The sequence below is a fragment of the Brassica napus genome, chromosome A8 (assembly GCF_020379485.1).
Source record: "Brassica napus cultivar Da-Ae chromosome A8, Da-Ae, whole genome shotgun sequence".
NCBI lineage: Eukaryota > Viridiplantae > Streptophyta > Magnoliopsida > Brassicales > Brassicaceae > Brassica > Brassica napus.
The window spans coordinates 16207950-16224212 of record NC_063441.1 but is presented as its reverse complement, the minus strand read 5'-3'; the positions used below and the strand labels follow the sequence as shown (position 1 = coordinate 16224212).

General features: G+C 31.8%; 2 protein-coding genes and 1 pseudogene across 2 annotated transcripts; 2 read left to right on the top strand and 1 right to left on the bottom strand.

Moving 5' to 3' along the window:
- The first annotated feature begins 1394 nt into the window (after nt 1–1394).
- On the top strand, nt 1395–2321 carry LOC125577083. The gene has a single exon (XM_048737822.1). It carries the CDS (start codon nt 1498–1500, stop codon nt 2098–2100), a length of 603 nt encoding a protein of 200 aa, XP_048593779.1. The 5' UTR covers nt 1395–1497; the 3' UTR covers nt 2101–2321.
- On the bottom strand, nt 2076–3156 carry LOC106360346 (annotated as a pseudogene).
- Nucleotides 3157–9618: 6462 nt separating this feature from the next.
- LOC106359857 lies at nt 9619–10816 on the top strand. Its single transcript, XM_013799481.3, has 3 exons — nt 9619–9688; nt 9809–10103; nt 10207–10816. The coding sequence occupies exons 2-3, from the start codon at nt 9821–9823 to the stop codon at nt 10305–10307; spliced, it is 384 nt and encodes a 127-aa protein (XP_013654935.2). The 5' UTR covers nt 9619–9688; nt 9809–9820; the 3' UTR covers nt 10308–10816.
- Nucleotides 10817–16263: the final 5447 nt, after the last annotated feature.

The following is a 16263-nucleotide window of genomic DNA, read 5'->3' as shown; positions in this document are numbered from 1 at the left end:
AGAAAAACTTACATGGAAAGAAAGAAGAAAAATGGAAGAAATCCTTATTTTCATGTCGCAGCCAAGAGAGAGAAAGGAGGAACAGTGACGCTATTTAATCTGGCGACACAAATATCACTGGATTCCGTCAGAATAATTGACGCTGCGTTCTCTGTTTTAACACTGGCGGCAAGTTAAGCAAAAAATGATGAACAATTTTCAGCCGCTCATGTCAATCGCTGCGATCAACTAACGAACATGGCTATACTGTTCACTTCTACGTATAAAACTCCATATTGTAATTAATTTTATAAAATATACCAGTTTCCCTTGCTAGTGATGTTTTTAGTCGACGGTCTATTAATTAAACCACAATCTCATATGCAGAAATTTCTCAGGGCATCTTAATCAGCTATTAAATCAATAATTGATAATTTATATAAGAATCTGCGGAACACACGTGTCATATTTGTTTGGTTTTGCTACCTGTGTGTGTGGATGTTACTGAAACATTAGAGTAGTATGAACGAGTATTTTTCTTATATTAGTTTGGCTAATTAAAAACAGAGCAAATGACCATTTAATAAAGAATGCCCCTAGTAGCACGCCATCGTTTTTGTTGTGGAATTTGTTTATTTTTATATGTATTTCAAGGACTGGTAGCTGATGTTATTTTTTATAAATAATGACTGAAAACAGGATAAATGTGACATATTCTTAATATCACTTTCAGACGCGTAAGAGATAAAAAAAAATTAGTCATGGTAAAACCGTTAAGACTGGTTAATAATGATGTTTGTTACATTTGATTCGTTTACCTCGACTCTACTAAACAATGACACGTTTAAATTCATCCTAAAGCTCATGAGCAGACACAAATATATACACACAAGCAGTGGCGGAGCCAGCCAAAGTATTTACCAGGGTCAAGTTGAGAATCAACATAAAAGAATTATAAGTCAGTCATGCTATTTTAATATATTTTCTCAATTTTCTCTATAAAAATACAAGTAAAAAAAAAATTCTTTGATTTCATATGGGTCATATGACCCCCTCATTAACTACCTCCGCCACTGCACACAAGTACTCTGATGATACTCAGATGATCATTTTCAGTAATTATTTTTACCCTTAATTTTTTGAAATTTAACCAGTTATCTTTAGTTAAACTTATCCTTTCGTGACAAAACATGGACTGAGAACTAATGAACTTGTCAAATGTTTTGTATTGTTTAGTAAATCCTACACTATTTCCATTGTAGAACAAAACAAGTTGAATAAATTCTAGTACCCCAGTCCCCAGGGTAAAGCGACGTCATCCTTTTACCCCAAAACACACTCCACTACGTGTCTTATTAATCGTTTCGTACTCTCGGTCTCGGTCCTATATATATATATACTCGGGTCTCTCATTAATTGTATTTTGTATATACAGAAAAACAAACTTGCAATTCTTCAAAAACAAGAAGATAACACAAAAATTTATTTTCCTTTGTCACCAGAGAAGAAGAAGAAAATATGATGGATTCTTTAGCTAAATGCTTCAACGGACTTCAAGAAAGCTACGAGAAAGTTCTAGAAGCAAAACCCATTTACAGAGACGACTTGGACATAACGTTGCCTCTGGATGGCTCAGTGGTTTCAGTAGAGTCCACCAAAAAGTCCCGTTGCTTGGAGAGAACCAAGAGGATTGACAAATCCTTAAGGTTCGAAGAAGAAGATGAAGACATGGCAAAGCCTCTGGTTAATGAAGAAGGTCAAAAGCCACGTAAGGTTGTGAGGTTTCAGTTAGAGAATAATAAGATATTCGAACCAAAGAAGCCGGTGAGGTTCGATCCTGATGATCATAAACTGGAACCAAAAGAGAAGCCTCTGGAAGCAAAAGAGGGTTTGAATAAGGCTGAAGGGAAAGAAGAAGTTGTGAGGGTTAAGATAAAGGTGACGAAGAAGGAAGCTGACAGGCTATTAGCGAACTGGAAAAACGACAGTGTTTTGGATCTCAAGGATGTGGTGGACCAGATCGCACACGTTTCGGTTCATCAACTTCAAGTCGATGTGGTTATGGTTGCTTGTAACAACGGGCGACAAGGAAATGGCTGCTTGTTATCCCAGACGGAATAGTTTTTTGGAATTTATTCTCGTTAATTTTTTTTTGTAGTTTTAGGGTAATATCTATTTATCTATCAAGTCGTCATGTGTATGTATTTTGATGATACAAGTTTTTATAAGACGTATGTATTCATCATTTTTCGCACAGTTATGCATTGTTTGTTGTAGGGTATGTCTCAAAGAAACTTTGAATGTATAGTAGCATTGAATAATCAAGACAATGATCAACCCCACACCATATAGTATTGATGTTCAGTCATACCTAGTTAATGTGGTTGATAGACTTTATTTGATGCACAAAACCACATCAAATTAGATTATCCGTCCATCTATGTACTTCCTTATCACATTGAAAAAGAAAGTCTTAACCACATTTGGTCAAGGCTAGTTTAATAAAAATTAGATTTCTATTACATGTTGACAATGTTCTAAAGCAACACAAGGATATGCAATTTGACACTTGACAAATTGAACCTTATACATGAGACGGAAAACAAATACATAATTTCGTGCTTCTTTAGGGATTTTATGTGGGGTAAATAAGCCTTTGGCAGTTTCAAACACCGAAGATATCTCACTCTGAGAACAAAACATATCTCAGATGAAAAATTCCATCGGAAAAAGGAAAAAAAAACAGGAAAAATGAAACTCCCCCACAAAAAAACTCCATACTTAGAAGTTAGAAACATGAAAATAATTTTTAAAACATTAATGATCAAAAAAATTAAGTGATTACGCAAGTGTTTCTTCAGGCCATTCAATGATTCTGTCGAACGACGGTCTCCATTTTCTACTTCTCCGGCAAGACTCATCCTCTTCTTCTACCGCCTTTGCTGCGGCTCCACCGGCAGATCTCTCCGCCTCTAACTCCTTGAGAAAATCGCCTAAAGAGGCCAAAGTTGTTTTTCCTTTTCCAGCGTTTAAATGGAAGAGAATGAGTTTCTTTAGCTCATCTCTTCTCAAAACAATCTTCACTTTCCGGTTCTTTCTGTTGTAAACTTTCTTCAATTATTGATCTTCTTGTACCATTCTTTCAATGTTGTTTCCTCCATCCAAACAGTTTCCCATTTTAATAGATTTAAAACAAATTGTGAAACAAACACTTATGAGAAATGCCAACAAAAAAAGTTTGTTGAAGAGAAAAGAAAACTTGGGAAATGCCCAAGGAAAACTATTTCTTCTTCTCTTTTTTTTTTCCTGTGTGGGTCGGGTCAACTTGATGGACGTTGGAGACTTGCATGGATCAATTTGTGATATGGAGTTTATATATAATGCTGAGTGTGGTCAGGTCTGTCTAACAATAGATGCATGGATGACTCATAGTAAGGATGCTTATCTATTGGATATTAAAAAATACACATTATCGTTAGTTTTCTATTTAAAATTCAACCAACCAAACAATTTGTTATATATTAGGATAACCGGATTAATAAATAGAGCTCAAAGCTAAACAAACCTAATAGTTCAATATCACTAACAACAACTGGATGTTGCTTGACTAATACAGCTGACATTCTTCTAAATTTGCGATGAATTTTCTATAAACACTGTTTATGATGATTATGAAAGTAACTAAAGTTCTGTTTCCATTCATTTGCTATAGTATTTTCATAGAAGCTTATTTTGTTAATCTTCTCGTGTAATTTTTAAACGGTCTGAATATAACTCTATCAGGGAAGAATAACTTCTCTAAAATCAAGTTAAGTAAAGTTACCGCAGAAGACACAAAACCTCGAGTTAACTGTCCTCTGTGGTTAATAGGTGACTTTAAACAAACCAAAACCGTTTTAAAACCTGGCAAACATATTAATTAAATATGTGTTACATGATGATAGCTGGTACATTCATCTTCGTTTCCCTCAGAACTCAATCATCAATAGAATCCAATAATCCATAGTATGACCTGTTTCAAACAATGTCAAACCCCATTCTTTCAAACTAATCTCTCCGGAGTTAATTAGGGGCCAAAAATCAAAATTAAGATAAGATCGATTATTATATATATAACTATATTTCGGAACTTAATCACAACCACTAAACTATAGCCATTTGACGAATTTCAAATACTCTCGTAAATGATACGGTAGGCAAATACAGTTGAAACCGTTGTCTTATAGCTATATCGTATGAAATAATGAATTAGTACGATTGTGATGCGATAACCATAACTATTGGTATTTAATCCTATACTAATAACGTACATATGAACGCGAAATAATTTAGCACACTTTATTACTATTATTTATGGAAAATACTATAGTACTTGTCAGATGACCATATTAATAAAGCACTACGCGTTACATAATTATGGATCGCATCAACTCTCATCACTGGAAGAAACTTCGGGGAAATAAGGACAACTACTACGTGCCCGTGTCACGGGGGCTGTCGTTAGTTCTTATTTCTTACATCTTTCTTCAAGGGGCCAAGTCGGCCACAAGCTTGCAATTTTAATTAAATATTTTATACGTTTTTATAACGAAAAAAACTAAAAACTGACGTGGAATATTCGGTTATCAATCTGCCAAACAATGTTTTATGTTGCTCAGGCAATATCATTATCTATCATCATCATAGTTCTTTTAAATTCTTAACAATAAGAAATTGTCATCTTTTAACAAAAAAAAAATGTAACACTTCCATGTTATCTTAATATCTTATATGACCTTACATTTAAAATATAGTTGGTCTTCCTAAGCCCAACACCAAGTTTCGTTTTGACTGGCCAATATTTAACAAATTTCATTTTTTTCACTCTCTTTTGATTATTTAATAGTATTCTACTCTTCTTTCTAGTAAGAAAGTGAAAGAGTTGATCAATTCAAGATTCTAGTCTAATATGCCAGCAAACCTAGTTTGGTTCGATCTCGAAAAGTTGTCATAAAGGTTTATATTCGGCTCTGTAAAGCCTAAAATTTGGCTGTAAAAAATCGATTGGAAGTGGAGTTTCACTATAGCCAGCAAACAGGTGAAATAGCTATTAATTCATGTTATAAATTTGAAATAGGTATTTTTGGGAAGCTATTGATTTTGTTCCTAAATGTAGGATATTTTAAAGAATTTTGATGTTTCAATATATAAGATGTTTTTATTTTTCTAGGTAACTTTTTACTTTATTAAAAACTGTGCAACCAATCATATTTGATAATATATTTTGTAATTGGTTGAATAACATTAATTTATAGTTTTAATGATATTTTTTAGACAAAACAATGATTTTCTTAATATGCGTGTTTTTACCTAAACATTTTGTATTTAGCAACAGATGGAGTAATATTTTGTGACCCAATGATAAATGTGTTTGTGGCCATGGTTATCTTCAAAATGATGATACCTAAACAATAATGCTATGGAGAAATTGGCTACCCGTGAAAAGTTAACATTTAATTTATATAGTTCGGTATTGCTATTTAAGCAGTGTCGGATGAAAAGGGACAAAAGATTCTACCATTGACTATCAGATAGTTGATCAAAGCATTATTTACCGTTACGTTCACTATATGACCCAAAGCAACGACACGTGTTATTCATCAACCCAAAAAAAAGTCGAAGCTTTAAAGCGAGAGAGAAAAATGGCGACGTCGGGAACATACGTAAGCGAAGTTCCCTTAAAAGGGTCTGCGGAGAACACTACAAGAGAGGAGGAACGAGAACCATGCCTTCCCTGACGCCGTCGGCCACCACGTCCAGGGCATCACCATTCACGAAGGCGAATGGGACTCTCACGGGGCCATCAAGACTTGGAACTACACATGCGGTATTACTTCTACTTTCTAATTCTGTCTATATATTCCAACACTTCATACACATTGTTGAGTTAAATTATAGCCCATGTGTGAAACTATTATTTTGGTTATACTATATACTAAGCTATGAATTATGATTACTAGTATATAAGATTATATAAGACAAATGAAAAAAAGGAATGAACAGTTGTTTCAGTTATGTCACAAGTAGCTCGAGAATACATATGAATATATATATAGTACTATTAGAGTATCTAAGTATGTATAGTTGGTTTGGTTAGTTAGATACTAAACAAACCAACTACCCAACTATACATACTCTAATATATACGTCTTCATTTTTCCAAGTCTCACCATTTTGCGTTTGCGTTTATATTGAAAGCAAAAAAAAACACTCTTTAAAGTACTAAACATATTTATTTTAACAAAAAATACAAATATTTATATACAGTTTACACGCAAATACAAACATGCTTTGCCTCTAGGGTTTGTGTTTACTGTTAACAAAAAAAACTTGCTTAAGATGCTAAATGTTATGGATGCATCCGGGAAAACACACAGATATTAACACAAAACCAAATGCAAGCAAACAGTCTATATGTACCATTGTCACAACTCATGACATCAACTAGATGAATGAGGATTGGCTGGTGCAGTTAACTAGTAACGTATCAGTACTGTGAATTTTGATCTCTCTATGAGTCTAAGTTTGATTTGATATGCGTGGCGACCCGAACAACATATCTATATTTCACATTAGTAATTAAATATGAGTACGTATCATGATTAGTCGGTATTAACATATATAATGTGATAAATTTGACCGATCGAAATGTAATAAAGATGGAAAGCAGGTATATAAATGTGAAATAATTCTGACTATTTTCAAGAGTTGTCGAAAACCATTTGTCTCCTTCACAGTTTTTACAATACTGCTGAAGAGAACTATTTTAAGTCATGTTTAGTTAAAAACTAGATACTGACCCGCGCAGATGCGCGGAATTGTTTATAGTTTATTTTTTTAATTATAATTTTATGAAATTTTATAAATTTTGGTTTGCGTCCAAATTGTATTTTTAATTTTTGGTTTGCTTCCAGTTCAGTTGTGGGTTTTGGTTTTCGGTTTAAGAAATATAATAATTTTTCGGTTCTTTATGAATTTCTTTGGTTTCGATTTTGTTATTTTGTTTTGGTTCAAATAACAATATTAGAAACCGATAATATTTGAGTTCAATTTGAATGTGTGGCTCTGATTTTGGATTTGGCATTTTATATCTTGATTCTAGTTTAGTAGCTATAATTTTGGTTACATTTTTGGTTTTTATTTTTTTTTGTTATTGAATGACTTAATATTTTAAATATGTTTAGAGAACAGGTATATCTCAAGATAACATATCCAGTCAGAAAATATCTGTAAATTTCGTACTTTGATGTGATCAATGTAAGCTGTATATTATTTTTGGATTTTATGTGATAGTATGGACTTAGTGTCCACATATATAATTTGAGTTTTATGCTATGGATGGGCAGAAAAATCTGAATCAAAAGAACCAAACTGAATCGGATATGAAAATATAATATAGAATCAAAATTAAAATTGGTTAAACATCCTAACAGGTTCAAAATTTTAGTATCTAGAAAATTGGATCCACTCAAAACCAACAATATCTGAATATATCTGAATTAGATTTATATACCTAAATATATTAATTATTTGAAGATTTAATATCCAATAAAATATCCAAAATATATAAAAAATTTTGAAGTTGTCCAAACTACTTAAAAATATATATACAAATAATCAAAAGTAAATATCTAAAATAGCTAAACAATACTCGAAACACCAAAAATACTTGATATATCTATTGATTCTCCATCTAAATATTTAACCCAAACCAATTTTCTGTTAATTTAAGTATTTTAGCATATATTATTAAAAAAATTATGTTATATTATTTTATTTTTATATTTTGAGAAATTTTAAGTGTATATGAATTTTAAAATTATTGAAATAATTTAAATGGGTAATCGAAACCCAAACGGAATCCGCAAAAATCGGGCCAAAATTTGTAAATACCCAAATGACGCTTAAATCCTTAACATTAAAAATCCGAAACCCGAATAGATCCAAACCGAACCCAAAAACCTCTATGCTCTGTTTCATTGATTATGAGCAGCTCATGAAACAATATTTTGTTTAGATATGATAGTGTGGCCAAATTATATTCAAAATTTTGATGGTGTTAAAAAAATCTCAAATTATACACGAGAAGTTAGCTTAGGATTTGTCCGTGAATGAATATATTAGAATCGGTTTGTTCACATTATGAAAAAATCTGAAGATATAGGATCAATAGAACATTTTCACATGCTAGAAATATATAAAAGACACAATGCAGAAAGTCTGCGAAAATGAGAGGGCAACATATAACTTACTCGCAATGTTTTGCTGTGCTCCCATTACTATCATTGGATGTGACAATGCTCGTATATGTGGCATACTCAGTGCCATAAGACTCCAAAAGGAGGCAATTTAAGTGCTGCCTGAAAGTAAACACCAGTGCACGTCCAGTAGTTTCTGCTCTGTCAGAATTCTGTAGAATTAGAAGAATGACTGCCACTTGTATCTAACTTAGTATTAGAACCTTGATATTCCTTGAGTATTCTTTATTACTCTCCATGGACGCTTTTCTAATTGGTCTTTTATTGTTTCTACTTTCTACTTTCTTTTGTTTTTACCTCAACAACAGTGCCAAGATCTTTGCACTTCACTATTATTCTCTTTCAACCTCACATATGAGCCCTTCACTATGATTTCGTTGAGATTCACTGTCTGTGCAATTCTCACAAGTATATCTCTTCCTTAGCTATTCTCACGTATGCTCCTTCTTTATCCCATGAGCGTGTAGCTTCCTGCAATGAGCAAATTATATCCACAACAACAATCATTAACTCATATGAATTGCTCATAATCTGAATTGGTGACATAGGTAAAGGCATCAAATACATACACACACAAAAAACCCTAAATCATATGTAAACTAACAAATCAACTAAATTCTAAACACTAATTAAAAACTCAAATTTTATTTTGCTAAGATTTTTAGTTTGGATTTGGAATCAAAACCCAGATATAGGTTTCATTGGATGTAATACATTGGCTTTGAGTCGATTGATTGATGATCTTCAATCAGACGGCATCAATGGTATCTTTCACTCATAACCCAAAGCCCTAAACGTATATCCCACCTATCCAACTGCTTTAAACCACAAGAAATACACAAATGATCATTACTATAAAAAGGATCACATTATTCTTAAGCAATATCCTATAGAAAGAGAGAAGCAAACAGAGATTGAAGTCGAGTTTTTTTGCTGGAAAATTGTATAAGCATGTTCGTGAAGACGAAGAATTTCGTTACGGATTAGAATTATGTTTGTGAAGGATGAGATATTAGTTGGTTTAATTTAAGTATATTGGTTACCATATAAAATTGCATATGAAGCTTGTCTTTAATTATATTTAGTCACAACATTCAATGAGTCCAAAAATAAAACATGTCATGGTAAATTTTAAATAGGACTCTGTTTTAATAGATTAGATAAATAATTCACCAATTGAGAAAGGTCATTTTACATATAATTCTGTAAAGTTTTATATTAATCATAAAAACATTATAATCGTTTCTGGTTGTCAGCGTAGTATAAGTGGGTTTGGGCCGCTTGGGCTTGGGCTAGAAACGCATAATTAAGGCAAGATTCGATTAAAATTAAATAAAAAAGTTGCATCTTCTTCTTCTGCATAACACTCGTGTAGCTTGGGTTCTTCAAACTGGTTTAAAAACTCGTTCTAGGTAGAGCTAATTTTGTTAATTATTCAGTTTTATTCCGTCGTGAGTTAGCAGATCTAAGATTTGGGGGTTTAGGGTTTCTAATTTTAGAAATTGTGATTTTTTGTTGTTGTGGTGTTCCAGTTTAAGACATCGATGTCTGGTGGTGAAAATGTCTCATTCGCTGAACACGAGGTTCTGAAAGGAAAGCACGAGGCTTTGTTGAGAGAGCATGAAACCTCAATCTCAACAATCGAGCTTCTCGAGAAGAAGCTGAAAGAGGCGTTGCTGGTTGAGCAAAAGGGTGAGTATTGGGAGAAGAAGTATCTTGAACTGCTGAAGAAGCTAGAGACCGTTGAGAACAATATCAAAGACTTGATGTATTCTGAAGTGGCTGGTGAGAATCCAGGGACTGCAGCACTTGGAGAGGATCGTAAAGGTGTGTTTTTATCTTTCTTATGTTTTGGTGTTTCTCACTCAATAGTGTGTATGGTTTTGGGTTTGGTAAGCATGTTTGTTTTTTGGCTTTAAACTATATGCAGTTGTGATTGTGCTCAGTGATGACGATGAAGGGGACGGAAGCGAGAACAGTGGAGGAGATAGTGACTCTGAGAACCAAGAAAATTTATCTTTCTATCTTTGATCAAGAATCATTTTAGGAGATGGAGAAATAGAGTAGTAAGTTGGTTGTTTAGTTATGACTATGAATCTCCGATGTGTTGTTGTTGTTTATGGCTTTCGGAGTTAGGATGTTAAGAGATGGAAGTTTGTATGTTCAGTGGATTTTTAGCCTAACAAAAAGTTGCAAGAGAAGCAGCTTCCATCCTCAAAACTATGTTCAGACTGTTCTAGTTATAGCAGTTAAAGAAGAGATGAGATCAAGAAGCTCTGTTTTTATGCTAGTGTTTGAATCTATTAGGCTGTGTTCTTTAAGAGACATCATCAGATGGTAGTTTACAGTTTTTGTAAATTCTTCACATTTCATTCGGAATGGAAGACTCTGCGGCTCCATTTTTGAGTTTGGGTTTAGGCTCAAGACTGGCTCGGCGGTTTCACGTTCTATTCTTAATCACCTTTTGTTAAATCTTGTCTTTACTTTAGTTCTATTTTATTTCATCCAACGCCTAGTTTTTATTTCATTTTAATTTGTTATTGATTCTCCATTTAAGTGTGTGTTTAATTTTTGAAAGAAAACATAGAGAATCTCTCTTTTATTCAGATCACTGACTTTGCAAGGAATTTGCATAGGCTTTATCATGGACCGACTCCAACCCGTCTGAAGCCTGCCCTCGCTCACCGATCATATCTGGTTCATTTGGCTAGTACAAAATCCAATGGGGGTTCCGTTGTTCTTAGTTTTATTACAAACACAAAAGTCCTAAGCATCTTAGGGAGATATGAATATACAACAACGCAAGACACAAACAGAAAATCAATAGCAACAGTTCAAATCTAGAACCCACAAAACATTAAAATAAACGAATGAACAAATCAAACACTTTAAATTAATTTCAGAGTCGATGATTTGCTTGTGTGTGACATATATATCAGTTCTTCACTGTGCTCACATGTTTCAGAAGCATTCCACAACATCTTTGGAAATCCTCGAAGCTTCGTTGTTCTTCGACTGCTCGATCTTGGCATCAGTTTCTGCTCTAGCCTCTTCACGTTTGCACCTGAATCTCCATTGATCTGTTTTTGGCAGTCAAGTTCTCTCACCATGACAAGTGTTAGAAATATTAAGCACACGTGTTTGTTTTGTAATGTTACCTCTTAAAGTTTCCTCTGGAAACTATGCTCAGTACTGGTTTCTCCAATATTTCGCGAAGAGTACTTGTTTCTCACACCAAAAACTTTAAAACTTGTAAATTCATTCTTTTTTTTTTGTCACCGACTTTTACAAATTCATACAAACTGCATCCATATAGACGACAAAAGACGGTTACACCCTAGAATTACGGACTAGTCGTAAATTCATTCATTATTAAAAGTTTTTCTGCGTCATGAGTAGTGATAATAAAATTTTGAAAATATATTATTTTCAAAAGTAAAAAATCAATTTTTATATTTCTAAGAACTTTTTTAGCTTTTTCAGTATAAATGTAAGTAACTTTCATAATTTATATTCATAACTGGTTTAAAAAAAATATAAAACATTTATATATTTTTATTTTCCAATTCTAAGTCAATGTAAAAAACTATATATTTATAATATATTATTGGTTTAAAATTTTCATTAGTGGTAATATGTATATGTTATTGTTATATTTAAAGCATCTTGCCAAAAATGTAAAACTTCATAAATGCAATCGGGCATATTTTAAAAGAAATGTCATCATTTTCATTAAACTATGTCATATTTCTCTATTGTAAATGAATATGGTGATAACACATAAATAAAATTCAAAAAGTCACTTTTCAAATAATGTTTAGGAGATGTTATTTACATTCTAGTGGTTAATCCTACGTAAGTAACTGAATAATCTTAAAGCAAGTTACAACGAATATGAAGTATTGCAGTTTAATCCATAGTTAATTTAATTTTGGGGTAAAATTTCATAGCTAATAGTTGTCCCAAAACGAATATTGTTGTGATTCATTAACCAAAGAAAATACAATGGAAATGAAGACGCAGAAGAGAAAATATGAAACAGATTTAAGAAATATATAAATTTGATTCAATCTACTTATTACCAATTGATTTTAATTTTTTTTTTTTTGAAAAACAATTGATTTTAAATTAAAACCTCAAAAAACATAACATAGTAGAACTTAGATCCTAAACACCTAAACCCCTAATTAACTTAACATTCTCTTTAATTGTTGGGAATCTCCTAAACATTAACAGCATTTGTTTGTCTTAAGTTTCAACACATTTATAGTTAACTAGTATTAATTATAATGGATTGTAATGTCAACTACACCTACAAATCTGAGATCGATTGTACACTTATTGATAACAACTCATTTCAATAATCGATAATGTAATAGATTAAACCTATAACTATAAGACTGTGTAAGCGACACATAGTTTAAATTTCAAATGTCTGGTTGTTTTAATATTCGAAAGTGATCATGTATCGTAGATTGATTAACGGAGTTTATTTACTACTCGGCTAAAACACCAATTGAATCCGTAATATGATCTATGTGCATCTGTGGGAGAAGAATGGGTTTCTCAGGTGGACCCAGTTTAAATACAAAAGAATAATCATTGTATAAACTATGTCATTGCCTGGAGGAAAGTCTTATGTATGTATGATCACCATGACCATTCATATATTATATATTATATATTTTCTGTTAAAATCCATTATAAAAAGTAGAATGATTGCTAAGTATTTCATCATCGGTATCTAATTTTCTTAAAAGCCGCCAGTCTTGTTTTTCTTAAAAAAAATTCTTTTTTTTTGCGTGTGTTTACACAGAAAATATAGAAATCCACAGTACAACAACAGAGAGTGAAAAAAATGAACTACTTTATTTTTCTGACGGTTTGATCCACTAATTAAAGAATTGAGTAATGCTATCCATCGGATTATCTTATAAAACTAGAAGTTGAAAGTTAACACGAATTTTTATATAGTTTAATATAGAAAAGTAAGTCAGCTTAGGTTTTATCATCAAGCTATTGGTTGACAATGTCGGATGAAAGCGATTTATAGGACTAGTAAGTAATTATTCTATTAATCTAATGTTGTTTAAAGATTTAACAATGACATGAACTTTTAGCATGGCCGAAACGTTACACGTTCACGTGTCAGTGACGTTTAGTTTCTTCCCACGTATCCAAAACTCAATTATTTGTATATTTTTCGTATTTTGCCGGCTCGTAATTTCTTGAATTGATTATAGTTGTTTCTGGTTATAATTTGAAAACTAATCTTATCTAAGTTTTTAGAGGTTTACCATTTCAACATGACAGGCAAAATACTTACAGGTGTGCAATGCACCCTGCACACTGCACAATCAAAGCGTAGATCAGAGAATGGTACCACGATTTTCTAATTTATACACTAATTAACACACATTACTTAATTTGGATATGTTAGTTAATTCTTACATATTCGTATGAGTCATAGTTACAATTCAAGACTATCCCAAACATTTGGACAACTCAAGGTTTATGATAATCTATGTAAACATTAATCATTAATATAATATATTTTTTATGAGACCTGGCAATAGTTGACAATAGTTTATGCACCACTATAGTTATTTCAGATATAATAATTAACTTTTTTTTTGGGCAACAATAATTAACTTTTCTAAGTGATTCAATAGCCAACCAACATTATTTTATGTTACGTTTTCAATCAACCGAGCATTGACATTAACTTATTAAATGATAATACTCTGAATCTGGAATCTGACATTGCAGCAGGTATCATTGGATTTATTTAATTAAGTTTTCGAACGGATAATGCAAAGTTTTCGTTTAAAAATTTATAAGGGAATATACCATTGCATTCTCAACATTTTTATACTACCTGGATTATGATATGGGTTATATTGAGAGCAAAAATAGCCCTATCATTGAATGTTAGATTTTTGATGATTCGAAAATTGCATACATATTTATTTATACTTGTCATTTTGAACCGGAAGTTTTATCTATTTTATTAGTAGTTTTTTTTAATCAATCTTAATATAGTATTAGGGTTCAAGTTGACCCAAAACAGATTTCCCTACCCAAAAGTAAATTCAATTCCAGCCAATATAGATCAAAATCAAATTAAAGAGTTTCTTAAATTAAGGATACGTTATAACATTCAACTCGAAGACGTTCAACCCGGTACATCGATCGGTTCCAAAAGAAAATAGCCAATCCATCTAAAGCCGACTGAGACCCCAATTAAAAGGATCATTATTTCATCTTGACTGTGTAATTGCAACGGTGAGTGTGATTCGAACGTTTATATGTATTCACGCTTTAACCCCATATGACGGGTTGAGCTATACCTGTCCAAAAAATCGAGAACATAAATCTTAGAAACTAACTGTCTTATTCTTTCACTTGTGCTACATAAACTATAATAAATTCCATTTAATTTACATCAGTTCAGTGTTTCAGTTTAATTGTCGCCGTAGAGTAAAATTTTTGTTTTAAAATAAATGCCGTTTTAAAATTTCAATATTAAATTTATTAACAATATTCTCTAGTCTATTTTTTTATTGGTTGAAATATGGTTACATGTATTAGTAATGATATTTTTATTTTGAAAATATGCAAAACTTAATGTTTTCTTCATATGTGTGTATAAACCTAAAAATACAATTAAAGTGAAACGGATGGAGTACGTAATAAACAAATGGTGGTCGGTGTTTTATTCTGAAAGTTTAATCATATTCATTTTGTGTTTATGTGTATAAATGGAATTTGCTTATGTGCTTCAGAGCGAGGTAAAACTCGATCAAGAAGCTTTGGTCAACTTAAGGCCGATAGAAAGATGTTTTTTTTTTTTGGTACAAGCCGATAGAAAGATGTTTAATGATGGCGATAATAGAGATAACTACTTTTTTTTTTCTTTGAACCAGAGAGATAACTACATTTGACACTTTTACACAGAAGTCTAAGATATATATTTGGCAAACGTATATTTTTTCTTTTAATTTATTTGTTTACTTCTTTAGACAAGCAAAGCATATTTTTTGCCTTTCTTACAAGTGGCAAGTACACAAATATGACTTTCAATTTTTCCCCACCTGAATGATATCCTGTCAAATTTATGTATCATCTCATTTGATTAATTTTAGTGATCTAGTTTATTTTAGTAGCATTTTAGTAAGCGTTGAAATATATTATTTGTATTATTATTTTTAACCTGGCTACTTCAAATTCGTTTAGTTCTAAAATATAAATTTGGTATATATAGTTATCTCTTTTTTTTTAATAAAGTGGGTGAATTACTTTTGGAGAAAAATAAATTACGGTTGGTTCCCTACGTAAAAACTATGGATTCTCAAGTTCTCATGCGTACTTATTGTAAACCTGTATTTGATATAGATACAAAATCAATAAAACTAAGTATTTTATATTATATATTTTTTGACAAAAGAGTTTCTATTTTTTTGTAACCGAAAAGGGCTTTCTATTTAAATGCAAGAAACAAACTAAGTACTTTATAGTACATTGCTACCTTTTATTTTACCAAAGTGTTGATGGTCGAATGGTAATTAATTACTTTGTGATATAGATTCAGACCACCTTTTTGATATATAATTTTTTTATAGTAAAAATTGACTCCAAAACGGAAAGAGATTAAATGCTAGAACACTAGTATTAAAGGTATTTCTAAGGCTTCGAATGGTGACCATCGTCCCGTTCCACCCCATCCTGCAGTTAAATGTAACAAAATTCTCTATATATAGTATATATTTATACATTTTTATAACTGTTAGAACCGCACCGCAGTTAAACCGCTTGTTCCGCACCGCTCAAACCGCAGTCACCATTCGGAGCATTAGAAGTTCTGAAAATAAAAGAAAATTATTGATACTTTATTAGGTTGAGTACTTTAAATTCAAGAAATCTACCTCAAAATATCTATAAATATATTGAGAATCCATGTTAAAAGAATCACTATTGGTCAGAAACT